This window comes from Astatotilapia calliptera, chromosome 22 (genome assembly GCF_964374335.1).
Source record: "Astatotilapia calliptera chromosome 22, fAstCal68.1, whole genome shotgun sequence".
NCBI classification, from domain to species: domain Eukaryota; kingdom Metazoa; phylum Chordata; class Actinopteri; order Cichliformes; family Cichlidae; genus Astatotilapia; species Astatotilapia calliptera.
Genome location: NC_137442.1, coordinates 16656129 through 16682035, shown reverse-complemented (window position 1 = coordinate 16682035; position 25907 = coordinate 16656129). Strand labels below are relative to the sequence as shown.

The following is a 25907-nucleotide window of genomic DNA, read 5'->3' as shown; positions in this document are numbered from 1 at the left end:
TTGTTATGAATATTTTCTATACTTCTGACAATCAAATGATGAATGGAATCTTTTTAACTCCGTAATTTGCCTCGAGTTCATTGAGTTCAGTGCCATCTTCATGTTTAAAAACTAAATGCTGACATTGCTCCCCCAACTCTGGAATAGCTTGCCAAACCTCATAAGAACTTCAATAATTTAAAAAATTAAATCGGCTCTTAAGACCAACATATTTTCAGTTGCTTTTGGTCAAGTCTGAGGTCCCGCGTGGATTGGTCACACAAATGTTTTCTATTATTTTGACTGTTTTTATATATATATGTTTTTTGTTATTATTTTTTAATTATCCATTTTATTATGTTGTCTGTTTATGCAAATGTAATTATACAATTAGGCTCTTGAGACCTGAATTACAGATGTGTGCGCCTGTTAAGCATTTTGGGTCAAAGACCGTCTGCTATATAATTAAAATGATCATGACTTAAATTCTAATATTACAGTTAAGCAAGCTAATTAATATAAAAAATGACAAACTCAAGGCTAAATTAAATATTTTGTAAGCTATACCAGCATTAGGGCTATTTACTATTGATGTTTGCTCAGTGGCACGTCGGCAGTAGAGCTATTTGTTGGTGTGGCGAGAGCGTCGCGCTTCACTTTCCCCGCCCCAAGAGGTGGCTTTTGCGCTCTGACTGAATAATGTATTTTCGTCCCTGAGCCAGCCTCAGGGAAACAGCCTAAGTTACAGTACACAACAAAAGCCAACATTTCACCTGCGTGCCCAACTGGAGACCTGCAACCACAACACAACAACCTGAAGTCGTTTACTGCAGGAAATGTGCGTAATTACGCACGGAACTGAAGGAATTTAGCGACCAGACGGTGCGTTTAGGCTGTCCTCCGAGGGTTTCTCATTTTACAGAAGCGATATATATGCACGACGTCATCAGTGCAGGCACAGTCAGTCCTCACCTCTTAACTTTGAGCTCACAGTCCTCTGTGTGCACAGGGCAGGATGGGATGCTCCACCAGTACCCAAACTTCAGCGGTAGATACGACTCGACCAAGCGCTAAGCTCGAGGAGAGCAACGGAGCCAGCACTACAGGTGAGACAAAGAAAGAAAAAAACAAAAAGAACAAAAAACATTTATACTTGTAAAGTATATGATATTAAATAAAGGTAGTGAGATTTCTGAAAACATAAACATCTGTCCAGTCGGGAGATATGTGCCATTCACTGCAAGTATCTTGCAAGTGGACAAATTTGATATTGTTTTATTTTGTCACAGTAAATATGTGAGAGTTTGACTGGAAACAAAGCTCTCATCCAAAAAAAAAACGACATCATATAGTTAAAAAATAACTTTGCATCTGTTTCTAAACTTACTTTCTATTGAATTCAGATTTGTTATTCAAAAAGGGTTTGATTAACAAATTTATATGGTTATTTTCATTCAGTCAACACAGTAAATAACTTTCTAACATGCTGGTAGGAATGTTGCATCATCCCTTTAATTATACTGAAGTGAGCACTGTTCTGATAAGGACTTGGTCTAAATGCAAATGTACAGCATCTGATGTCTTTATTTTTAATGAGGCAGAGCTCCACTGTGACAGGATGGGAAAGTTTATTGTCATTATTTAACGGTGGTTCCTGGCTCTGTCCTCTCTTCGAGAGAGACGGGGGCACGAAAGCAGATTTAGTGACAGTCTACAGTTTCATTAGGAAATGGAGAAGCCACTCTGGACGCTCCTTTGTTGTAGTAGGTCAGCGATGGCCCCGGCTGTGGTGCGTTTCAAGATTAAAAAAAATATGTTCAATTTTTTTTAAGTGTCATTTTTTACAAAACTTTTGATGCATTTGAATGGTGGAAATGTGAGTGTGCAGTTCTGCAGGCTTAAGCATTGTTTGACATAAGTGAAAGAAAAACTGGTAAAAGATTCACTAAGTGAGACCACCTCTGAGCAAGTGTCTCTTTGCACTCATTACAGGCTGCTTACTGCCCTGAAAGCATGGAGACACATACACAGAAGTCAGTACTTTCATGGACTTAGCTGATAAACCACTGACCCTGTTAAAGTGACAAGGAGAAATTTGCTTAATAAGTATGTGAGTAAATTTCCCAGCAGCATGGAATTAAACAGCTCATTCCTGTTTGTGACTCCCGCCTGTGCTCTGGAAATAGTGTCTTAGAGGTCACATGGAAATCCATCAGGATGTTTTCTTAAGTTTGCATGTGCCTGACTCGTTTCACTGAAAGTCACTTGTCACTCCCAACAGAGGAGAAGGAGGAAAAGTTTGTTGATTTAAAGACAAGTTATTTCAGTGCAGACAGACATGGCAAAAAATGAACAGAGGATCTAGTCTAGAATTAGGCTTGATCAGTTTATCCATCTACATCCAGGATATATTTGTATTGTTACTTGTTACAGTTATTTGATATCTCTCTTGCTGCATTGAGCATGTGTATGACAAAAGAATTTCCCTCGGGATAAATAAAGTTCTTTTTATCTTATCTTATCTTATCTTATCTTTTACATGCAGTCTATGTGGGCTTTATTGGTCCCCTTAAATCAGCAGCCTTCATTCAACTTTTCCAATTATGACCCAAAATCACAAAGACAGCATGTAGAATAATGTTTTCTGAAGTTTTATGTTGTCGTCACTGCTCCTTCGTGACACCTGTTTCAAGAAGTAATTTGCTTCTTCGCCAAGCTTCGAGGAGCTTTGAGAATATTAAAAGTTGAGAGTTAAGACTTTTGTGATCCATGCAAATACCTGCAATGCAAATTCTTCCGAAAAAAGTCAACAGGGAAGTGATGCACCCTGTCACGCAGCAACCTGTTTATAGAACTGTGCTGTTTGAGTATTTAAGTATTTATTAACCTCAGTAATAGAAACATTAACTTCCTGTCAGGCTCCTTTTATGTGTGAGCATTGGTTCTTCGTGCTGTGTTTTGTTTTTTTTGCTTTTTATACTTTAGCCCTGTGTTTTAGAAGCAGTGCATGGATTCTCAGCTCTTCCTGCTTCCATGGTTTGCATTCAAACATTCACAGTCAAAAATAAATAGAATTAGTTATCCACTGTTGGATGATGTTAATAGAATATTTGTGGCCTAACATGGGCCGGTCACAGATGAACTCTTCCCTCTGGTTTTGGATAAGTGACCTGTGATGCCATCATGGAGGGAAAACAAGCAAAAAATAAACTGAGGCAAAGGAAACACAATATTGATCCTACCAGAGTATCACTCAGGAATGCTTGTTCTTAGCAGATATGCTTCGTTTTTTAGATCTCTATATTCCACCGTGTCCTCAAATGACTTCTTTTGAATTGGTAAATTAAACTTAACTCAAGGTCCACTGATTTCAACGATCTGTGAGGTGAAACAGAAAGCTTTATAGAAAAATACTATGAGTGTTTAAAATCAATTTCAGCTAAAGGAGCACTGAAAATTATCCGCAGAACCACATGATCACCATTGGTAACCAAAAGTGAAAATGACCCTGGTGTCAAACTGTGCTATACGAGGCTGTGGCTCACAGTCACTGCTCGGGACTTTCACTCTTATTGTACATATATGATATAAACAGAGTTTTTTGTCAACATTGTATCATATTTTCACTAATATTGATAATATAAATACCTTATAATATGTCTGGCTTTAAGTGAAAGCCATTATTACTGTGTTTAAACTATATATCTACTGTAATCTATATTGCAGCTGTAATCTATAAAACTAGCTGTTCATATTATCCAAATAAACGGCCTGAATGAATGTTTGCTCATGCTTTTTTCTGCTAACAGGAGCGGCCAATGAAAATGGGAATGTAGCTGAGGACAGTGAAACTATTCCAGACCAGACACCTGCTGAGGGAAGCGATGCCAAGCCTGGAGATGAGCCTGCTGAAGAGCCTGCCGTGACAGCCGCGTCTGCAGACACCACAGCTGCAACTCCACCAGCAGCAGAAGAGTCTCAGGATGCAGCCAGCAGCCCGCCCGCTGAGACTTCAGCAGCAGCAGGAGACAGCACCGCTGAGACAGCAGCAAGCTCCTCAGAGGCTGAAGCTCCTGCCCCAGAGCCAGGTAGGCGGGAGTCACAAACAGGAATGAGGTTAAATACTCACAAAAGGCCTTTTACTACATATATTCTTAGAATCTGTAATGTTTTAATGTTTTATTTTGAATTCTTCTGCACATGACAACACCACTGTATCTTCAGTCTGAGCTTATAAACATGCACATTATAAATGCACGTTGTAATTCATGCAAAGGTGAACATTTATGGGAATCGCTGCTCACATCCTCGTGAAACGTATCGGGCAGACAAGGACAAGAACCTGTGTGTGCGTGCATAAGTTGGGTTACTTAAAATGACACTTCAGAACATTTGGAGTGGAAGATTTTCTCTCTTGACACCTCTTGAACAAGTTACCACAGTAGTCGCATAATTAATGTGTCCAAACAAGTGATGGATAAAATGTACAACAGTAACCTGAGCGGTGCTATTCCACCTCAACATGGGATGCCGCAGTACAAAGGTACGTAATGTCTCTTCCGTTTTTAGTTCCTCCGCAACTGTAGTAACTACGCAGTATCCAACAACACACTGGCATGACTTTGGCCTCTAATGAACACACCGGGGTGGCCACAAGAATGCGTTTCCAGGTCACACCTATGATCAGTACCTATTAAAGGATCTGTCTGCATATTGCACAAGCTTAACTGATCAGGTTAAATTTTCGTATGAATTCTTTTAATTACACGCTTTTGTGTAGTCGTGGATTAGACTACTTGTTGAAGTTTCACTGACTGAAACACACACAAAGCGTGATGTTGTTGAGGGTTTACCTTGTAAAATGTAACATTTATTAAAACCTGGCAGCTGTCATTAAGGGATTTGACATTTTGATAGAGGATAAAAAATAGCTGATAGCTTTTGTTTGGCCAAAAGCATTGAGGATATTTGTGTGATTTAAACTTGGAAATAAAGCATTTGTTGTGTTTGCTTTGCCTCCCAGCCCTCTGCTGTGAGTAGGACTCTAAATTAGAAATTTCTGCTGTAACTTCCAAGACAGCACCTCAGCAGGCTCTTCAGACCTGCATTGTGATAATAGCTCTGCATGCCTGTCCGCCAGCGATCATCTATACATGGAAGTGCTCTGTAGGAAGCTGCATGACAAGAGCAGCATTGCACTCACTGCTATCACAAAGTTACTTCGTGATGCAAATGACGAGCAGGTAGCAAATGATGATGAGGTCAACTTCATTTTCCTCTTTGTCTGATGCAAAGTGTTCATTGCAGTAAAGCGGGCCGAGCAGGGTGGCAGGTTAAACATCAAACACCAAACTTTTTAGAGGTTTTAGCTTCTATGAGACTCGATGCTGCTGTAGTGGGCGAAATTAAGTGAATGTTGCTTATTTATAAAAATGTATTCTTGTGTCTTCAGTCTAAGATCTGTGATGATTCTTGGAGTAATTTTTAGCCACAAAATAGAAGCATGAATGCCCATGTCTCAGAGCAATGCTGAAAAACTGTTTTATGCATGTGCTACTTTCAGACTTGACTATTGGATTTCCTTTTCCTTATCAGGTTTTCCTAAAATTTCCCTGAAAAGCCTCCAGTTGATCCAAAACACTGCAGTGAGAGCGCTAACAGGGACTAGAAAGAGAGAGCATGTTTTTCCCATATTGGCTTTTTTTCACTGGCTCCCTTTTTAATCCAGACTTGAATTTAAAACCTGTCTCCTCACATGCAAAATCATGAATAATCAGGCCCCATCAAATGTTAAAGACCTCACTTTGTTCTCCGCCTGCTGGCTTACTTGTGTTTAATAGAGTTTCCTAGAGCTGTCAGGGTTTAGGAGACAGATAGTCGCTCTACTTTTAAAATTAATTTTAAAAATTTCCCTTGTGATAAAGTTTATTCTTAGACTTACATTCATAGTCCTAGACTATAGTGATATTTTTACAATTCAGATTGTCTAAACACTCTGACGGTAACTGGAAAGAGAGACAATATTAGCGTCTCCAGATCCAAAGCACTGATTGCTTAGTCCCCATCATGACTATAGACCTCATACAGCCATATTATCCCAACAGAGCACTTTGCTCTCAGACTGTAGGCTTCCTAGAGTTTCCAAAAGTGGAATAAAAATTGTACAAAAAATATTCATGAAGTAATGCTACCATAAAATCTTCATGGATGTGTCTCACAGATTAACTGTTCATCATTTAATCATTATAGTTAGAAAATCATGATCTTCACCCCCTGCGCCATCCAACTTCACTCACTTTGAGTTCAAATATGGCCACAGCCCTGTGTAGAGATGCTGGATGGAGCATGTGTTTGTGTTGCCAACACTTTGTTGTCACTGTGGTATCATTAAGATGCAATCTGAGTCCACATAGAAACTAGAGCGTTCCAACACATATAGGGCTTCCACCAGCGACGAGCGATGTCGGGACGGCTGAGCCTCCACGCCTCCATTTCACAGCCAGTGGAGAGAGAGGATCGAGTGTCACATAAGCAGAGCTGACAGAGCGGCTCGTCCACTTCTGACGCAGCTACAGGTTGTTTTTAAGGAACGACTTGCTGGAAATCTGCTATTCCTAGTTCTGCAATATAAGTTTTAACACCTTCAGATTAAAGGTGTTTGCATGGAGATTAATTTCCTTTTCTGTTTGGGAGGGAGGCTTTAGTTCAAGTTCATGCAAAATCTGCACTTCAGACTACAACAATACTTTGGGAGTGTGCTGTAACACAGTCAGATGTTTTGTTTGTTTGCATGCAAACATGCTAACACTTCAACTCGGTTCTGGTTATTGTGTTCATTATGCTGCAAGCTGGAAATCTGACAGGATTAGAGTGCTAAAACATTTGAAAGGGGGTGATTTATGTTCACAGTTTTTCTAGCTCTATGTTTATATTTTTAACTCTAAACTACAATAGCTTAGCACGTCTTAGTCTGTCGCAAGGTCAGTTACTACATGTCTTCCTCCCAGTTTTCCTTTCTTCTTTCCACTGTCCAGTCAAAATATGGGCTTTAAATAAATATATTTTAAAAATGTAATCATAAGGCAACCGAGAATGCTGGCAGCAAGTATCCTAACAGTCCATCGAGCTGTTTCACATTTCTGACTTGGTGAAAGAGACAAAATACCACAAACCTGGAAAAATACACTCATCTTTGTTCTTCTGCTTGAGCCCACCACACCTGGACAGGTGGCCAGTCTGTCATAGGGCTAATAAACCTCACATAACATAACCTGATACCTTAAACAAACTGATCTAAAATGTGTGTGTGTGGTGCAGTAACACTGGGGACAAGTGTTTTCAGGAGAGTTTGTACCAGCTGTGTGGACAGAGGAGGACAGTAGTGTTTGGTCAGCACCTAAAGGCCAAAATAAGAAGAACACAGCTTAAATATGACGGCTTGTTCGTGTCTTAATTTGCTGTCTTTCTAAACAGAAAAAGGGGATGCCGGAGCGACTGACTCAGAGCCCAAAACAGACGAGACACCTGGTGAGCATCCCGGCAGCTTCCTCTTTATGTCACATGATCCACAAATTGGTATTTGAACTCTTCCAATATGCGTCCTCCTCTCTGCGTTTCTTTTCCAGCTCCCAGTGAGTGACGTGCGACATGACCGACTGCACAGAGGAGTTTATCTGCACGCATGAGTGAAAGTATGTCCGTGTGTGTGTGTGTGTGTGTATGAGAAAGAAAGACATTGTCTTGTTGCCAAGATCCAGACCCCATGGAAACCACTTTGAGTCCGGGTGCTCAGTCACCACTGTGCCTTCTTCCTCCTCCTGGATGTCTGCAGTCTCTCCTCTTTGACTGTGAATAGAGTTCAACAGCACTTAGGTTTCTTTATCTGTAACAGGTAGTAAACAGCTGAGAGAAGCTTAGATTACTATTTATTATCTGTAATGAAATAGCACCATAAACTGTATGTCCTTAACTTATTCTTGAAACCTAAGAGTTTGTTTCTGTGAAAACGAAAGCCAAAGTATATTAGATATTAGAAGATATTATATTTCTTTTTTGGGGGGTGAGGGGTAGCTAGCTTTGATTTTATTATCATATTTAAAGTAGGCGTAAATCTAAGAGGGTTTTTTCCTGATGTGTCATGATTTTTAGTATTCCCAAAAATCTGTAATTAGCAATAAGCTGTTGAAAAATTAAAAAGATCTTAAAATAAAACCGAGTACACATATTCTCTGTGTTTTAATTCGATGCAGGATGAAAGCAAACATGTCACACTGTGATACAGCATTTTTTTTTTTTTTTTAATGAGTGAAATTATCAAACCAGAAGCCAAGAGGAGGTTCAGATGATGTTGGGGCTTTTCCATCTGAGTGTCCAGTCCCACTGGATCCCTACTCTTTGTTTAATGAGCAGCCTCTGAGGTGTTAACAACTGAATGTGTGGACATCTATGAATGTCCACACAGTCTCCAACATTTCTGTGGACTTTGTTTACTTATAATTTTGGGTGTAATGAAAAAAACGCGTCAAATTTTTCCAGCAAAATTCCCTCCGCAACGGCGAATTCGTTGTACTGTGTTGTATTTCACACATACTAACCCATCCCTTCTCTGTTATGGTCAGTTCAGCTTCCCATTTCTTTTTAAGGTAAAAGGTTGTATCCTGTCTATCTTCTTCTAATGATCTGTAGAAGATGGAAATTGCTTTGAATTGTTCATAGCAATTGATTACTAGTTACAACTCAATGTTGCTCTATTGTAAATTTAAATATTGAAAGACTGAAAAAGACTTTGGTGAAATTCAGCGTGGCTCTTCAGGTGTTCTCTGGAAATACAATCAGGCTTCCACACTGAATCTATAATGACACTTGGTGGCGCTACAGCTTGTTAATGATGCGGCCGGCTAGTCTGGAGTCAGAGAGAGGACCGAGAACAACAATTGCCTCAATTTCCACCAGCCCACCCTGAGGAGAAAAGGAGGAGACGCAGATTGAGGCAAAATATGAAATGATAATATTGTCCAAAGATGAACACACACAGTCATTCAAAATCCCCCGCAAAAGGTTTTTGTACAAATCTCTGTAGTCCTATGAAAAACCAAGTGATCCCCATGACTCTGTAATTGTAGATCCACCTTTAGCAGCAATAACTTGAATTTGGCCTTGTTCTTTTTTCCAGCATTGCTTCAGTTCATTGAAGTTTGCAGGTATTTGTTTATATACAGCTCTCTTAGAGTCAGACTGATAGGCAGCATTATTTGCTTCTATAAGATCATTACAAATGTCCCTGCTTGGCATTTTGATAACACACAGCTGAATGATCCAAACCAGCAAACCGCCAAAACTTCTGCTTTTACAAAGGTGTTCACACTTGCTGATCATCAGATAATCCAGTGCATTTGATGATCAGCACCTGTCTGCTATTTACCCTCTGCATTCTCTGAATTCAGCTTCTCTGAAACTGTGAGGATGTGCTTTTTCCCCGCACAGCTGTTTCCCTGGCGTTTAATGTAAATTTAACCCAAACTGAACAAACAGTGGAAAAACAGGACTGAACATGAGGAAAATACGAGTTTAGCTTATACAATTTGACCGAATCCAAAAACGGCATTTGCAGTACATTTACTCATTTGTCCAAATAGCAGCAGAGTCTCCGCTGTGTGACAGTGTAAGCAAATTAAGTCCGGAAAACATGATTAATAGTTTAATTTGTGGTTTAAAATAAAATGCAAATCCCTCCTTTTTCAACCTTTCCGTTTCTGATCAGCATAAAAATGAAATTCATGACATCATCCATATGTGCACAGTAGCAGTGACTTTAAAGTGGGTGTGTCATAATGTAATACAGTGCTAAAGGTGTGTAAAGCTGTGGTTAACACTCACTCTGGGGAGAGCAGCGACTTGGTAGGCAGCTCTGGCAGGAAAGTTACTGCTGAAAACTGGGGAGGGAAAACATTTTCATTCGATTTGCATGCATTTGCAGAACCACGGTGAAGTTATTCACTTCCATCAGTGAACCCATCTATGAATCTCAATTTGAATGGTTCATTTCAGCTTCTAATAATATGAAAGGCTTTATTTATGAGTGGTTAGATTATTTACCCATGTATTATAGATAAGCAATAAAACAACAAGCACAGGTGCTTTGCAGCTGCTGGGAAGAAAGTTCCTTTGGCTGGTGTATAGCAGCAGCTGAGGATGGCTAACACACACACACACACACACACACACACACACACACACACACACACACACACACACACAACCTGGAAAGGCACTTTTTTTTCTTAACTTAAGATTTATTACTCATTATTAAAGCTTAAATGCAATTTACAATAAGCAAAACCAGCATCTACGGCTTAAGACATTTTAAAACAAGGTAATAATGCGCTGCCAGTATTGCAGCTGCATTTAGTGGGGGGTCAGCCATTATTCATTTATACACCAGCTTTCACTTATAGAAGGAGTTATAGTTGTGTGAAGGTTCACTCTGTACACGTGCTCTTAACCGGATGTCCTTTAAACCAGTGTTTATAAAGCCTGACTTTAGAGGATCAAAGTTTTAGTGAAACGTCTCCTCACCAGGGTCAGGGAAAGTAACCTGCCTGTGGTTTAGGTGGCAGTGCGAGAGAGAAAGGTGGGAGTTAACATCCATTGCAGCAATGCCTGCTGGGAGAGGTTCGGTTACACTTGTGTGCCTGCACAGTGGTGTCTATTTACAGCTCTCTGGGTGCCCGAGCTTCCATTACACCTGACTGTTATGATCGGCGAGGAGGATGTCATCAGGAAGAATTACACACTTTTAAAATTTTATTTAAAATATGCACTCACTGGCCACTTTATTAGGCACATCTTTTCAACCGCTTGTTAATGCAAATATCAAAATCAGCCCATCAGCAACTGAACTTAGGGATGTAGACACGATCGAGACGACCTGCTGAAGTTCACACTGAGCTTTCACAAACTGCTTTTCCACCAAGGTATGCTGAAGAGGATCTCTGAACCTGGGCTACAGCAGCAGAAGACCACACTCTGGGTGTCAGTCAGTCAAAAACAGGAAACTAAAGCTAGGACTTGCACCAGCTCACGAACATCCTGCCTTATATGATTAAGGCTTCTGCTGCTAGTGTTGGTGTAATGGTTTGGGGGGAAATGTCTGTGAAGGTTCTCAGTCATCCGGGTCATCGTAGTCAAAGGAGCTTGCAAAGAAAAGCGTCTGGACTTCTTTAAGTTGCTTGAAGACGTTTCACCTCTCATCCAAGAAGCTTCTTCAGTTCGGTTTGGGGGGAATTTTCTTGGCTTGCTTTGGGCCTTTTTAGTGCAAAGTAGCCACAGGATATTGTTTTTTTCCTCCATTAGATCACTGATAGGCTCCAGATAATTTTATTATATGTATTAGGGACAGTAACAGCATATTAGTATTCCTGTAACACACGCCGGGCTTCATAAATAGGAATGTGTAAACATGTCCACAAATAAAAACAATTTGAGGTGAGTTTCAGTTTATTCCTCTGATCATTTTCACAATAAAAGTCCTCTGAAAGAATCATTCATCATCTGTTTTACTTCCTCATTCCACAAACTCTGGGAGACATTAACTGACTTCCTCAAAGGTCCTTAAGCAGGCCACACACACACAGAGGAGGGAATTCACTTCCTCACTTTTAAGAGCAGCCTCCTTAATCATAGCCTCATTACCATAGTAACGCACCAGGACGCAGAACAACCCACCGATCTATCTAAAACACTCAGCACTCTGTAATTCAGCAGAAAGTCTCACACTGACCTGAAAATGGACCACAATCAGCTCTTATATAATTTAAATAGAATAACTGGCCACTGATTTGAGGAAAGCTCTGACCATCTTGGCTCAAAGCTGCCCCCTTGTGGCTACTTTCATGAAGAAGTGCATGCAGCGCAGTTTTTTAAGGCTTCATTAAGACTCCAAATTAATAAAGAGGCTTTTTTAACTACCACGTGACAGCATGAAATAAAGGGAAATCCTGCCATGTGTGTGAGACCTGTATGCAAGGCCAGCTGTCATAAGAAAGCAGACCACAAATCTACTACACATGTTCATTCATAAATTCCTATAACATCTCTATTTTTCTGGCTTGGATCCTCAACCCGTTGATAGGCAGCTCTGAACACCACATCCAGAACACCTTGGATTTTGTTGAGAAGGTGAGAGATGTCATTATGGAGGCAGATGAAACAATGGTCTTGTACAATGTTACATCTCTCTTCACTTGCATCCCAGTCATGGAGGCGTTGGAGGTAGTTCGTAAGAGATTACAGGATGATTCCAACCTCAACAACAGGAACACTCTCAGCATCGACCAAGTGTGTTTGCTTTTGGAACAATGGGTCAGTTCCACAGGCAGAAACATAGGTGTGCCATGGGTTCCCCAGTTTCACTCATTGTGGCCAATTTGTACATGGAAAAGGTGGAAAAGAGGGCTTTGTTTTCCTACCATGGAAACACCACCAAGTCATTGGTTCAGGTATGTGGATGACACCTGGGTGAAAATCAAATCTCAGGACGTACATCAATTCACGCCATCACATTAACTCGGGAGTCACACAGAAAATGTATGCTTGACGACTCACCGCCAGTCCCTGTAGAACTACCGGTCTCCAAACTGCAGCAGCTCTGCCACAAAGTTCAGAGAGGAATGTCAAAACCAACAGAAGAATATATTAGATGGATAGAAACCTGGGAGGAGGCAGCAAGGGGGAGGATTAGAAAAGGAGAGAGGAAAAGGTGTCTAGGTTGGTAAGGTTGAACTACTGTTGCTTAACAAATGTAACTCTTGAGACAGTATAAATCTCACTTCAAAAATGTTAAAACAATACAAAAAACAACAGGCAACAACACCAGAATCAAGGGATTAAGTCAAGTATTTAATTTAGAACAAGTCTGACGTATAAATGAAAAAGTCTCTGATGTGCAGTCTTGATACTCACAGCTTTCAGCAGCTGCTCCACCATCCTAGAAAGATCAATTTCCTTTAAGAAGTAACAAATAAAAGGATACCTTTTCTTTATAAGCCAAATCTAAATATGTTTGAAGGCCGCTCCAGTTTCAGGCAAATATTTCTTGACTCTTGCTTTATTCCTGGAGCCACTGTGAGTGATGCAGTTAGTGTCTCTGTGTTTACACACCTGGAACAGTTTCATTGAGTTCTGAACACTTGGGATCCTCCACTGGAAGACACAGACTTAGGTCAATTTTTTTTGCTGAGTATATTTTTCACAATATACTCAAAGAAGTAAAATGTTCTAACTCGGCATATCACAATTTCAGATTTTCACTAAAGAATCTTAGAGAATGACAGATACACAATATTCAACTACAAAAAACAAACTATAAGTCAAATCTAAATATATTTATTGCAGGCAGCATTTTGAGGCTCAAAGGTTTCAGCATGTGGTAATGAAGCAGAATGGCAACGGCTATACGGGGCATATAGGAGACATTGGTGTTAACTGCTGACCCGTTGGACTGTGCCACAATTGCACCTCAAAAAACACAGGCAGAGGAATAAGGACAACAATTTAAATTTCAAGTATCATTTAATTTTAATTTGTTCATTATGGTGTATTAAAATGAATCCACAGTGATATAACTACAGATCCAACTTTGATCCATGATCAATTGAAATAGCTCCAGCTTACAAACACAAGGAGTTGTACATGTTAGTATGCCACCACTAGATGGCAGTACAGTGAGTATTGAGGCAGAAGGAAAGACTAACAAGGACTGTCCAGACCTGTAAGATTTAGCTGAATGAGGGTCTTACTTTCTAAATCTTATGCAGTTTTGGAAGCCACGCTGGTGTACATTTTCATTTCTGCGTGGACATGTACTGAGGTTTAACTCACCAGCATGACAACACACCAGTTGAGGATCCCTATGTAGTTGCTGTAGCCGCTGGCTGAGCTCAAGAGAGACTCCTGTAGATCTTGACATCTGCAGAGAAGCACACAGTCGGAACGTTCACCGATGAATTTTAGAATATAATCAAACGATATCCACTCTTTCCTGTCTCACTCTTTTACAGTATCCTATCTCTGGTTTTGCCTTCTTTCTGTTTCTGGTGTTTATTTTCCTTCTCCTGAGCCTGCAGCCGATCTCTTTCACCTGTTCATTCTTTTTATACATTCAAACACTAATACAGACACAGTCGGGGCTTTAAGTCCATGGTTTAAAACAGATGTGAAAGAAAAATCATGATTATTGCATAAATGTCTTTTTGCCTTTACAGAACATTAACAGAAAAGTTTGTATTTCTTTCTAACTTAAAGTCTTAGAAGACAGGAGCAGCCAGACAATTTTCACACGTTTGTATCTTGTTTAAACACCCTCAAAGTTCAAACCTTCCTAGAAAAATAGGTGCAGTATTATAGAATGAAAACAAAGATCAAACCCTGTTTTCAGGTCCAGAACATGGGAATAGAACAGCTGCGAGATAATTCAACATCAATGGTAGCTTACGGAAGTAGAGGAAGCAAGAAGAATGAATTGAGTAAAGTTTGATTTGTCTGACTGTTTTCTTTCACTTAGTGTGCCTTATAATGGTCCGAAAAATACGGTAACTTCTACCTTCTTTTAGTATGTCCAGAAGTCCAACTTTTTGTGCTATGGTTACCATCTTCCTCTGCCTTTTGGGTTGTTGTGTTTGCTGGGGAGAAAACTTACAAACATACAGTACAGCACTTCAGAGTCACACTGGTAACAATCAAAGATTTATGTAAATTTGACAAGCTGAACGTATTCTGTACTGTATCACAAAATCATGAGGATGTGTGCTAGTCTTCCAGCACCACACAGTATTGAGGAGCAAATATCAGTCAGTGTATACCCATGATAGAGCGCAGTCCTGTCTCGGCCACATTAAACCAGTCAAAATACCAAACGAGGCCAACAGTGGCTCAATAAAGCCATTCTCCACAAGGACTTTCCATGAAGTTCGTCTTGGATCGCCAAGCGAAGAAGAATCAAACCAGCCAAGAGCAGATGAAGTGGATGAAGGTGAAGCAGGGCAGCACGGAGGCGAAAAGAGCGAGGGCAGTGAGGCGAAAAGAGATGAGAACAAGGTTCTCAAAAAGTAGATGACTGATGAGGTTATGTTCTGGTTTTCTTTGTCAGGCAGGAAGGAGCCCAGCGGGCGATGGTAGGTCATCACAGTGAAGGCGATAGCCAAGGCCGAGCCGACGGCTTTTAGAACTGAGGGAGAATGAGAGGCAGAGTTAGAACAAGAAAAGAGAAATGTTGTGAAGTGTGACACTCCACATAAAGCCAAACCAGCAGACTTTTAATGTATCATAACTTTGGCATATTTACAGAAATTTTAGGTTCATGTTGTGAATATATTGACCATTGAAGTACAAAAAACATAAAGAGAAAATGATCTAAATAACCTAGCCTAATGGTTGTGTGATGTATCAGTGAATAAAAATATCAACTGTAAACATAATTAACTGGCACATAGGTGTGGAAACTGACTGAAATTGTCTGTGGAGATTAACAGTAATTTTAAAAAAGAGCTAAATTTGTGCTGGGCTAAGATATTTAGACCATTTTCTCCTTCTTTGTGTTGGTAAAATGATCAGGGGAGCTACTGGAATTTTGCTTGACCACGTTTTTAAGAGAAGCCATAGTTACCTGTTCTTTCATAATATAGTCTGTTTCAGTTTAAGCGTTGTTTTCAATAAATTGTATGCTCAAAAAAAGCTTTATCTCAATCCCATTGCTTCTTGTTGCATGTTGAAGCTCTACTTGGAATCTTGTTAAGATAAAACCATGTTAAATATATATTGGTTTGCCAAGTGATCTTAAACGTTTGATAGGGGCTGTACACTGGCATTCAATTCTCTGTATAGAGAACACCGGTTAGCTAATGGTGTCGTCCAGTAGCCTAGCACTAGCAAAAAAAACAGGAAGCCAAAAGATAAATTCATGTATGAAATCCAAATAAAATATGTATAATGCTTACCGTCTATTAAAAAAATGTAATATAAGATTAGAATAGTGTTTATTTGTCTGCTTATTTATAAGGAACTCCATTAGCTTCCACAACAGTGGTTGCTAGTCTTCCTGGGGACTAAACCATCAAATACAATCAATTAAAATATTACACAATAAAGTGGATGCAAAATATCCACAATTTGGCTCTTACATCCACAGTGAGAGTTTACAGTTTTTAAAATAGAAGCATATAAATATCAATAACACTGAGGCAAAACACACCAATAATGTTGTTTAGATATTCTACTTTCCATGTTCCAGATCCCCAGAATTGATATTTTCACCGAATGGTCTTTTCTGTCTGCCAGTGTGTCATGCAGATTTCAAGATTAATAAGCTCTGACACTCAACCTGACAAAGTGTGAATTTGCCAAGGCCACTGTAACATACTTGAGCAGGGAAGTGGGACGTGGTCAGGTGCGATTAATGAATATCCCACACCTAAATAAAGGACTTGAACTGTGCAGATTCCTGGTAGGTTATTACAGGAACTTCCGCAAAAACTTCTCCTCCATAGTCCAGCCATTAACTGATCTACTTAGTCCAAAAGTGGATTTTATATGAAAGTGCAAAATTCCTCCTCTGCCACACTCCTGGCTGTAATCTAAAGCACAGCGTTAACATAACTTTATGGCAGTTCAGGTACTACCATAAACAAGGTATAGCGTCACATCAGCAGTGACAACATCAGTGACATCGCTTCACGTCCTTTATAAGATTTTTTTTCCTGATGTGTCATGATTTTTAGTATTCCCCAAAATCCGTAATTAGTAATAAGCTGTTGAAAAATAAAAAGATCACCTTAAAAAAAACCTAGTACACATATTCTCTGTGTTTTAATTTGATGCAGGATGAAAGCAAACATGTCACACTGATGTGTTACAGCATTTTTCTTTTTTTAAATGAGTGAAGTTATCAAACCAGAAGCCAAGAGGCTTGATGTTGTGTCCACTCCTACTGGATCCCTACTGTCTGTTTAACGAGCAGGCTGTGAAGTGTTAACAACTCAATGTTGCTCTTTTTTTTGGCACCTGTTAGATGTTTAGTAATGATGCTGGATTCGTGATTCCTTGCAAGCTTTGTTTACCATGTAACTGAGAGACATTAGATGCAAGCAGCTTGACTCCCGGGGGCGGGTCTAGCGTTAGACGTTTTCTCACTGGCTGCGTGCGCAGAGTATTACTTTGAACAGGAATAGGAAACAAGCATTAATGAACAATACTAATCAGATGTTCTACAGCACCTGAAACATTTGAACAAGCTAAACAAACACTGGATGACTGAATAAAATTAGCACTAAATCTGGTACTTGAACACAGTGAAATCTCTTCATTTCTAACATATTTATGGCTGTGATGAACACGCAGCGCTCTGAAAATGGGCTTAGGTTAAATTTAGAAGAGGGATGAATTAAAATTTAAAAAAAAACAAAAACATATTTCAAATTAATGTATGAATTTAACTGACAAATTCTGAGAGCCTGTGGGCGGGACCTATTTTCAATGGGCGGGACCTATTTTCAAACATCAAAGCAAAGAGAATCAGGCCATGACATCACAGTCACCAAAATTCTATAAATAGGGGTGAAACAGCACACTGGTCAAGCACGTTTCTTACTTACAGTCACGAGCGATTCACTAGACGAACTTTTGTTCTGCTACAGCCAACTTCAAACCCTGATTCACATCTGAATATCGAATTCACATCTGAATATCGAATTCACATTTGAATATCTTATTTAGTGTAACACGCTAAATTTGTTTCAAAGTTAAATATCAAAAATGAGCAATCAGGAAGGAAAACCAGAATTTGTCTTCACTCTGCCAAAGAGTGCACTCGACAACCTCATGCTGGTTAGGAAAGCCTTGCAAAACTCTCTGACTGAAAACAAACTTTTAAAAGAGGGTGAAAGTAGAGCCAGACAGCAAATCAAACAGATGATGACTCAAATTTCAAACATGCGCACCAAGCTGGAGCTGTATGAGAACCAAGCTGCAGGAGTCACTGACGAATCAGTGTCGCGCAAACCGCAGGTGAGCAGCGCCACCAAAGAAAAAGAGGAACAGACGTGTTCAGATCAGGAAAAGGTCAGCAACCTTGACCTTGAGATGAACCGTCTGAAAGAGCAGCTTCAGCAGAGGGACAACGAAATCCTGATGCTGAAACAGGAGAAGGACACTCTGTCTGCCAAGTTCACGCAGCTCCAGAAACATGAAAGAGATCTGAAAGAAACTATGTGGAATGCTCTGTGGAAAGAACAAACACTGAGAGAGAATCTGGAGCAGGAGAAAAAAGTCCTGGAGGAACAAAACAAGAAACTCCTGGAAGAACAGAAAGTGGTGAATGACACAAAAGAAGAAGTCAAAGAGGCCATCACAAAATGTCAGGATGCAGAGAAAGAACAGAAAGAACTGGAGGAGGACAAGAAAGCTCTGCAGCCACAGAGTGAGGACTCCAGCGAGATTAAAGAAAGTCAGGCAGAGACAAACATACCAGAAATGCAGACAGAACTGGACACGCAGAGAATAGAATTAGTAGAGTCTCAGACTGAAACACAGGAGACGGCAACCCCACAGTCGTCCTCATCTGATTGTCTGAGTGGGGAAAAGTTGTGTGTCAACAAAGTGATTGAGTTGGTGGTTTCACAGGCCATAGAACAAGTCTCCACTAAATACAAGCTCTTCACAGAGCGCCTCACTGCTGACTGCATCAGCGATCGCCTGATTGAAAAAATTTGGCCTGAAATTGAGCTGAAACATTTGGATCTATCCCCCAAATGTCTGAAAAACATAGACAAGGCCATTCTCAAGGATCTTTGCAAAAGACACAACTGCAAGGGAAAATATCTGATTTTCAATCTGAGGGAACAGCTTGATAGTATTACTGTCCCAACCTTCACCAAACACCTGTTGGCATTACCAACAAGAGTACTTAGTGTCTCTAAAAACAGGGAAGAGTACCAGGAGGCTGTGAAAAATGTCACCAAAGATCTGGTAATGCACGCTATGAAGGGAGAAAATGAGGCAGCTACATGGAATGCAGGAACATCAGAGTTTATTGTACAGAGGCTTTCCCACAAGATCTGGAACAAAATTTTGTCCAAAAGCTACAAAATGTCCATGGAAAACATTGAACAACTCGGCCTGAAAGTATCCAATGATCTCCGTGAAAAGTGGCCTTCTCCAATACTGTTAATGAGGTCAAGCAACCCAGTGGTTGACGAAGCGGTCGTCAGCATATTCAAAAAACATGCCAAGCTGAGGAGTCAAAATGTCATCTTGAGGGTTTTCTCATGTGCACGTTAAAATTGAACTGAAACGTGCACGTGATTATGTTACAAAACTCTTAAACTGGCGTCAAATATTCTTTTAATTCAGCAACCTAAATTACATTTTAAAACCCCAACTTCCTTCCCTCATCACTAACTGGCCGAGGCAGATGGCCACCCCCATCTCAGAGCCTGGTTCTGCCGGAGGTTTCTCTCTTTTAAAAGTGAGTTTTTCCTAGTGATGGGACGTTCTGTATCGAGGCTTCGGAGCGTGTGTCGAGTAATGGTGGGGGCGTTTCCGCGAAGCGCGTATCGAGGCTTGCTTCATTTATGGGAGGAGCTGAAAATGATGACGTTCGAAGCCTCGCTGCCCGGCTGTACCACGTGACTGGTTCATGAAGTGGTTCGAACTTTGCCGCGAGCTATGACAGCGATATAAACCCCTCAGACTTCATTCAAAAATGTGGGTGTTTGATGGAGAGTTGCGGTTAGAGAGAGTTTGGAGACCGTTTGGAGGTTTATGAGAGTGAGGAGAGAAAGTCAGGAGAGAATGGAGCCAGCTAAGAAGAGGAGGATGTCCTCCCCTGTGAGGGAACATTTTGATCTTATTCCTCCCAACAAGGTATGTAAATTTCTACAGAAGATGTATTTTCATGATACTGATGGTGCAATACAATTTATGTTAAGCTGTCTTTACTTTTGTACAAGGTGAAGTGTTTGCTATGTGCCAGGGAGCTGGGATATAACAACAACACCTCATCCATGCTTAGGCACTACAGAGCTTTGCATGAGAATAAGGGGAACACCGATTGTGGAGCAAGACCAGGTGAGCCATCAAATGCAATGATAATATAGGATGCAGTAATGTTACTAAATGATATAACAATATTATACAACTGTAATAAGTTACGTGTGTGATATTTATATTTGTGCTTTGTCTTTATTGTCTTTCCTCAGGAGAACAATCTCAAATAGATGAAGACCTGGTCAGCATGGTGATTGAGGACTCACAGCCATTTAGCATTGTGGAGGACAAAGGATTCAAAAGACTTGTTAAATCATTAAATCCTAGCTATGTTCTCCCCACTAAAAAGGTCGTAAAAGCAGTGAAAATTTAGTTTTTACAGAATAAAATGTGAACAGGCAGGACTGAGGCTCAAAGCCTCAGTGTGTAGCTGTCCATACCTCAACCTTACAAAAGCACAACTACTGTCCACACCCCAACCACACCTCACCTCACAGTAAATGATCATTTCCATTTCAAGCATTTCCAAATAATCATTTCCCATACTGCCACTATAAATATACACAGTATACTGCCATCACTACAATATACATGTTTTACACACTCCTTTTGTTGTTGACATTTACAGGCTGTGTGCAAAATGCCACACTCTTCAAATTCATGCCAGCTATTATTTTTACGTCCAGTAGGTGTCCTGCTAGAGCAAATGAAGCTTCATGAAGCTTCGCGTTGGGGTGAACCAATTGGATGAAAAGCTTCAGTGCTTCATGGGGCTTCATCTGCCCATCACTAGTTTTTCCTTCCCACTGTCGCCAATGTGCTTGCTCTAGGGGCTTAGTTTTTGTGCATTATTGTAGGGTCTTCACCTTACAATATAAAGCACCATGAGGGAAGTGTTGTTGGGGCTTGGCGCTGTTTCTTATCTCAAAATGTCCAATTACAACAGGACATTTTACGTTAAGAAACAGCGTCAAACCACAAATTAAAATAAAAAAATAAAATAAAAAAAAACAACTGTGACTTTGTGCTTTGTTTCATTTGCTGTAAATTTGCTAAGAATGTAATATAAGATTAGAATAGTGTTTATCTGTCTGCTTATTTATAAGGAACTCCATTAGCTTCCACAACAGTGGTTGCTAGTCTTCCTGGGGCCTAAGCCATCAAATACAATCAATTAAAATATTACACAATAAAGTGGATGCAAAATATCCACAATTTGGCTCTTACATCCACAGTGAGAGTTTACAGTTTTTAAAATAGAAGCATATAAATATCAATAACACTGAGGCAAAACACACCAATAATGTTGTTTAGATATTCTACTTTCCATGTTCCAGATCCCCAGAATTGATATTTTCACCGAATGGTCTTTTCTGTCTGCCAGTGTGTCATGCAGATTTCAAGATTAATAAGCTCTGACACTCAACCTGACAAAGTGTGAATTTGCCAAGGCCACTGTAACATACTTGAGCAGGGAAGTGGGACGTGGTCAGGTGCGGCCCCTTAGCGCCAAAGTGGTGGCGATTAATGAATATCCCACACCTAAATAAAGGACTTGAACTGTGCAGATTCCTGGGAATGGTAGGTTATTAGAGGAACTTCTGCAAAAACTTCTCCTCCATAGTCCAGCCATTAACTGATCTACTTAGTCCAAAAGTGGATTGTATATGAAAGTGCAAAATTCCTCCTCTGCCACACTCCTGGCTGTAATCTAAAGCACAGCGTTAACATAACTTTATGGCAGTTCAGGTACTACCATAAACAAGGTATAGCGTCACATCAGCAGTGACAACATCAGTGACATCGCTTCACGTCCTTTATAAGATTTTTTTTCCTGATGTGTCATGATTTTTAGTATTCCCCAAAATCCGTAATTAGTAATAAGCTGTTGAAAAATAAAAAGATCACCTTAAAAAAAACCTAGTACACATATTCTCTGTGTTTTAATTTGATGCAGGATGAAAGCAAACATGTCACACTGATGTGTTACAGCATTTTTCTTTTTTTAAATGAGTGAAGTTATCAAACCAGAAGCCAAGAGGCTTGATGTTGTGTCCACTCCTACTGGATCCCTACTGTCTGTTTAACGAGCAGGCTGTGAAGTGTTAACAACTCAATGTTGCTCTGAATTTAAATCTTGAAAGACTGAAAAAGACTTTGGTGAAATTCGTGGCTCTTCAGGTGTTCTCTGGAAATACAATCAAGCTTCCACAGTGAATCTATAATGATAATAATTGGTGGCGCTACAGCTTGTTAGTAATGCAGCCGGGTAGTCAGGAGTCGGAGAGAGGACCGAGAACAGCGATCGCCTCAATTTCCACCAGCCCACCCTGAGGAGAAAAGGAGGAGACGCAGGTTGAAGAAATGACTGCAGAGGCGAAATATTAAATTATAATAGTGTCCAAAAATGAACACACGCACACAGTCATTCAAAAAACCCCTGCAAAAAGCTTTTATACACATCTCTGCAGTCCCATGAAAAACCAAGTGATCCCCATAATTCTGTAGCTTGTAGATCCAACTTTAGCAGCAATAACTTGAATTTGGCCAAAAGCAGCATTTACACTACATTTACTCATTTGTCCAAATATCAGCAGAGTCTCCGCTGTGTGACAGTGTAAGCAAATTAAGTCCGGAAAACATGATTAATAGTTTAATTTGTGGTTTAAAATAAAATGCAAATCCCTCCTTTTTCAACCTTTCTGTTTCCAATCAGCATAAAAATGAAATTCATGACATCATCCATATGTGCACAGTAGCAGTGACTTTAAAGTGGGTGTGACATAATGTAATACAATGCTAAAGGTGTGTAAAGCTGTGGTTAACACTCACTCTGGGGAGAGCAGCGACTTGGTAGGCAGCTCTGGCAGGAAAGTTACTGCTGAAAACTGGGGAGGGAAAACATTTTCATTAGATTTGCATGCATTTGCAGAACCACGGTGAAGTTATTCACTTCCATCAGTGAACCCATCTATGAATCTCAATTTGAATGGTTCATTTCAGCTTCTAATAATATGAAAGGCTTTATTTATGAGTGGTTAGATTATTTACATAGATAAGCAATAAAACAACAAGCACAGGTGCTTTGCAGCTGCTGGGTAGAAAGTTCCTTTGTCTGGTGTATAGCAGCGGCTGAGGATGGTAACACACACAGACAACCTGGAAAGGCACATTTTTGCCTTAACTTAAGTTTTAAACCAATTTTTATAAACCAGTAAAGGCTGAGTTTAAAGGATCAAAACAGAGTTTTAATGAAACATCTTCCTTCCTTCCTTTCACCACGGTCAGGGAAAGTAACCTGCCTGTGGTTTCGGTGGCAGTGCGAGGGAGAAAGATGGGAGTAAATGCCTAGTGCAGCACTGCCTGCTGGGAAAGGTTGGGTTACAGTTGTGTGCCTGCACTGTGGTGTCTATTTACAACTCTCTGGGTGCTGGAGCTTCCATTACACCTGACTGTTATGATCAGCGAGGAGGATGTGAGTAGAAGGCTGCTGTCGAGCAGCAGAGAAAAAGCTAAGTGAGCGCATCGGTCAGGTGACTCCTAAACTTGTCACACTGTCATTTTCCCTGCTAGTGTGGTCAAAATGAAAGGAACAATATAGTGCTGGCTTACATGTCTTGTAGACCTCATTGACGTTGTTGAAGTCATTTATATCTGCGAGTAACACAGTAGTCTTCACCACTGAAATGAAAGGGTTTATGTGCTCTGAAAGCTCGTGTTTAAATTTCAGAACATGTGAAACATACGAGGAGAAGCTCAGTTTCTCACCGTTGCTGTAGTCGCAGCCGGCAGCTTTAAGGATCTCCCCAATATTGATGAGTGCCTGAAGGACACGATGGGAAAGATTTGTTCGTATTTTAGGAATCTGTTGTGGATGCAACTTCTGCTGTAGCTGATCTAAACACTGGCAGAAGTGAGTTTCACCTGTTTGGCCTGAGCCTGCACTCCTCCATCTACCAGCTTCCCGGAGGCGACGTCCATCCCCAGCTGACCGGAGATGTACATGGTTCTGTCCACGATCACCGCCTGGCTGAGGACGACACACACACACGTTTCTTTCTCAGGATGATGTTTCAGCAGGAGAAAGTGAAACAAAAGGCCAACAGTTCCAAGAAAATATTTCCTCACACCATTGCACCACCAGGCTGAATCACCGATACAAGGCACTTCCACTTTCCACACTTTCATGTTGTTTTTGCCGAATTTTTTTTCTTTCTTTATTCAAATCAGGCAACAAAGTATATATCTCATTTACATTGACATAGTTTTTTTTTCTTTTTTCCCCTTTTCCCTTCCCCTCCCCTCTTTTCCCCCTTCCCTTTTGCCGAATTTTGATCGAATGTTAAAGCATAAATCAAGACCAGGATACATTTTTCCAATCTTCTGTCCGGTTTGGTGAGTCTGTGTAAACTAGAGCCTCAGTTTCCTGTTGCTGGTTGACAGGAGTGACATCCACCAAATAAATGATAAACCACGTGAACTTCGATCGAGTTATGATGGATTTAGAACAAGTCCCAGCACTTTCTTCGGGACACCTTACCTGTATATTCCCTGCCTCACAGGAGCTTTTGGTGTGTAGATGATTTGGCGACGAATTGAAGCCATTATAAGCCAGCTGCTTGTCGACCTTACTCGGTTTCCTGCTATGCTGGGGCCCCTTTGCCCCACTGAGAAACTTTTAACTTTGGTTCTCTCTGTGAGTTCACTGAACTGTAAGACCAGGCCCTGATCAAACATCGGACTGTCCTTGTGCTCCCACGTCTCACCTGTATGGGCCGATGGCAGCCGGGGCCGACGCAGTGTTAACGATCCTTCTGTTGAGCGCAGACATGCTTCCCAGATTTCTTCAACTTGCTGCCAACCTTTCCGAAGAGCTGTGATTAATGCAACTGTGCAAGAAAAGCTGCAGAAAAAGAAGGAACACTGTTTCCGTAAAGTCTACCGTACCGCACTGAATAGAGGAGCAGCAGGCGCGCTTATAGCTATAAAAAGGCGTTAAATATAAAATGAAATGCGCCCTTGGCAGAAGAGTTACGGTGAAGGGCGTCAAAGCTGCCTTTATGAAGGCAAAGATCAGCGGTACTGCCCGAAGTTTTGATATCGATCCGAAACCAAGTAAATACAGGGTCGATAACGAGAGCCAGTGGGTCATAATTTATGCAATTAATCAGATTTAATTCACCACTAAATCACAGCGATTTTTATTTTCCACATTAGTTAACACAAAACATACTATTCAGCTTTTCATGGGAATTTTTTTCATATTTTTTGGCATCCAGGAATGTAAATGTACCTGTCTCTCTGTGCTAGAGGCTAAGAATAAAGCAGATGTGACAGTCAACACAAAAACTTTCATGCACTTTTCATAGTGTGTGTTTGTTGTATTTTTTTTTTCAATTCCAAAAAAAGTAACACAAGTCTACATAATGAAATCAGAGTATCTAATCCATCCACATCTAAAGATTAGACCAAAGCCAGCTCTGGTTAACTATAAGTGACTTTTATTACTTTTTCAACATTTTTGAAACTTTATTAAAGTATTACAAACAGAACATAATAAATTAAATGCTTACATTCCACTCTACACCCTTCAATCTTTACATAAACCGAATAAGTGAAGTAAATGAAGACAAAAATCATAATGATATAGCAAAAGGTGGCTTTAGGTAACTGTACATATTACAGCCAGTTCTAAAGAAACAAAACAAAATCATAAAAAACCCCAAAACAAACTATTGGACTTTTCAGTGTTCAATAGTTTTTAATTAAAGCAAAATTAAAGGAAGCCCACATTTTCTTCTTAAACATTACTCTTTCCTTATACAACAGCATTCTACTACAGAGCAAAATTAAGTATAAACATGCATAGTCCAACCACATTTACATGACCA

General features: G+C 40.2%; 4 protein-coding genes across 9 annotated transcripts; 2 read left to right on the top strand and 2 right to left on the bottom strand.

The window, feature by feature from the left end:
* The first annotated feature begins 648 nt into the window (after positions 1 to 648).
* LOC113014674 (uncharacterized) lies at positions 649 to 8203 on the top strand. 2 transcript variants are annotated; one of them, XM_026156348.2, is made up of 5 exons: positions 689 to 861; positions 989 to 1085; positions 3789 to 4067; positions 7453 to 7506; positions 7605 to 8203. In XM_026156348.2, exons 2-5 carry the CDS (start codon positions 995 to 997, stop codon positions 7616 to 7618), a joined length of 438 nt encoding a protein of 145 aa, XP_026012133.1. In that variant the 5' UTR covers positions 689 to 861; positions 989 to 994; the 3' UTR covers positions 7619 to 8203. The 2 variants fall into 2 exon arrangements, with proteins under 2 accessions (XP_026012132.1, XP_026012133.1); XM_026156347.2 differs by having other exon boundaries at positions 649 to 1085.
* Positions 8196 to 19502, bottom strand: LOC113014634 (uncharacterized). Of its 4 annotated transcripts, XM_080296581.1 has the most exons (8): positions 14838 to 19502; positions 14579 to 14669; positions 13858 to 13945; positions 13138 to 13179; positions 12940 to 12981; positions 12583 to 12625; positions 9856 to 9911; positions 8196 to 8937 (listed from the first exon to the last, which is right to left on the bottom strand). In XM_080296581.1, exons 1-8 carry the CDS (start codon positions 14839 to 14841, stop codon positions 8851 to 8853), a joined length of 453 nt encoding a protein of 150 aa, XP_080152707.1. In that variant the 5' UTR covers positions 14842 to 19502; the 3' UTR covers positions 8196 to 8850. The 4 variants fall into 4 exon arrangements, 1 of the variants encoding a protein (XP_080152707.1); XR_013904818.1 differs by having other exon boundaries at positions 8887 to 8937; positions 12583 to 12688; positions 12940 to 13179; positions 13858 to 19502; XR_013904819.1 differs by having other exon boundaries at positions 8887 to 8937; positions 12583 to 13179; positions 13858 to 15202; positions 16226 to 19502.
* Positions 19503 to 19660: 158 nt separating this feature from the next.
* Positions 19661 to 20526, top strand: LOC145423783 (uncharacterized). Its single transcript, XM_080296580.1, has 3 exons — positions 19661 to 19893; positions 19980 to 20097; positions 20229 to 20526. Exons 1-3 carry the CDS (start codon positions 19792 to 19794, stop codon positions 20387 to 20389), a joined length of 381 nt encoding a protein of 126 aa, XP_080152706.1. The 5' UTR covers positions 19661 to 19791; the 3' UTR covers positions 20390 to 20526.
* Positions 20527 to 21940: 1414 nt separating this feature from the next.
* Positions 21941 to 25064, bottom strand: LOC113014905 (2-iminobutanoate/2-iminopropanoate deaminase-like). 2 transcript variants are annotated; one of them, XM_026156716.2, is made up of 6 exons: positions 24783 to 25064; positions 23941 to 24046; positions 23785 to 23839; positions 23629 to 23697; positions 22849 to 22904; positions 21941 to 22346 (listed from the first exon to the last, which is right to left on the bottom strand). In XM_026156716.2, the coding sequence occupies exons 1-6, from the start codon at positions 24845 to 24847 to the stop codon at positions 22290 to 22292; spliced, it is 408 nt and encodes a 135-aa protein (XP_026012501.1). In that variant the 5' UTR covers positions 24848 to 25064; the 3' UTR covers positions 21941 to 22289. The 2 variants fall into 2 exon arrangements, with proteins under 2 accessions (XP_026012501.1, XP_026012500.2); XM_026156715.2 differs by having other exon boundaries at positions 24557 to 24969.
* Positions 25065 to 25907: the final 843 nt, after the last annotated feature.

Excerpts from the sequence above, each read along its gene's own strand:
- LOC113014905 (XM_026156715.2), bottom strand. The coding sequence starts at position 24,753 with ATGTTTGATCAGGGCCTGGTCTTACAGTTCAGTGAACTCACAGAGAGA. Across the intron at positions 24,047-24,556 it reads GTGAGGCAGGGAATATACAG|CCAGGCGGTGATCGTGGACA; the intron begins GTAAGGTGTCCC and ends TGTCGTCCTCAG. Across the intron at positions 23,698-23,784 it reads CGGCTGCGACTACAGCAACG|TGGTGAAGACTACTGTGTTA; the intron begins GTGAGAAACTGA and ends CTTTCATTTCAG.
- LOC113014634 (XM_080296581.1), bottom strand. Across the intron at positions 13,180-13,857 it reads ACTGGTGTGTTGTCATGCTG|TGGAGGATCCCAAGTGTTCA; the intron begins GTGAGTTAAACC and ends TGTGTCTTCCAG. Across the intron at positions 8,938-9,855 it reads AAGTCGCTGCTCTCCCCAGA|GGTGGGCTGGTGGAAATTGA; the intron begins GTGAGTGTTAAC and ends TTTTCTCCTCAG.
- LOC145423783 (XM_080296580.1), top strand. The coding sequence starts at position 19,792 with ATGAGAGTGAGGAGAGAAAGTCAGGAGAGAATGGAGCCAGCTAAGAAG. Across the intron at positions 19,894-19,979 it reads ATCTTATTCCTCCCAACAAG|GTGAAGTGTTTGCTATGTGC; the intron begins GTATGTAAATTT and ends CTTTTGTACAAG. Across the intron at positions 20,098-20,228 it reads CGATTGTGGAGCAAGACCAG|GAGAACAATCTCAAATAGAT; the intron begins GTGAGCCATCAA and ends GTCTTTCCTCAG.
- LOC113014674 (XM_026156347.2), top strand. The coding sequence starts at position 995 with ATGGGATGCTCCACCAGTACCCAAACTTCAGCGGTAGATACGACTCGA. Across the intron at positions 1,086-3,788 it reads CAACGGAGCCAGCACTACAG|GAGCGGCCAATGAAAATGGG; the intron begins GTGAGACAAAGA and ends TTCTGCTAACAG. Across the intron at positions 4,068-7,452 it reads AGCTCCTGCCCCAGAGCCAG|AAAAAGGGGATGCCGGAGCG; the intron begins GTAGGCGGGAGT and ends CTTTCTAAACAG.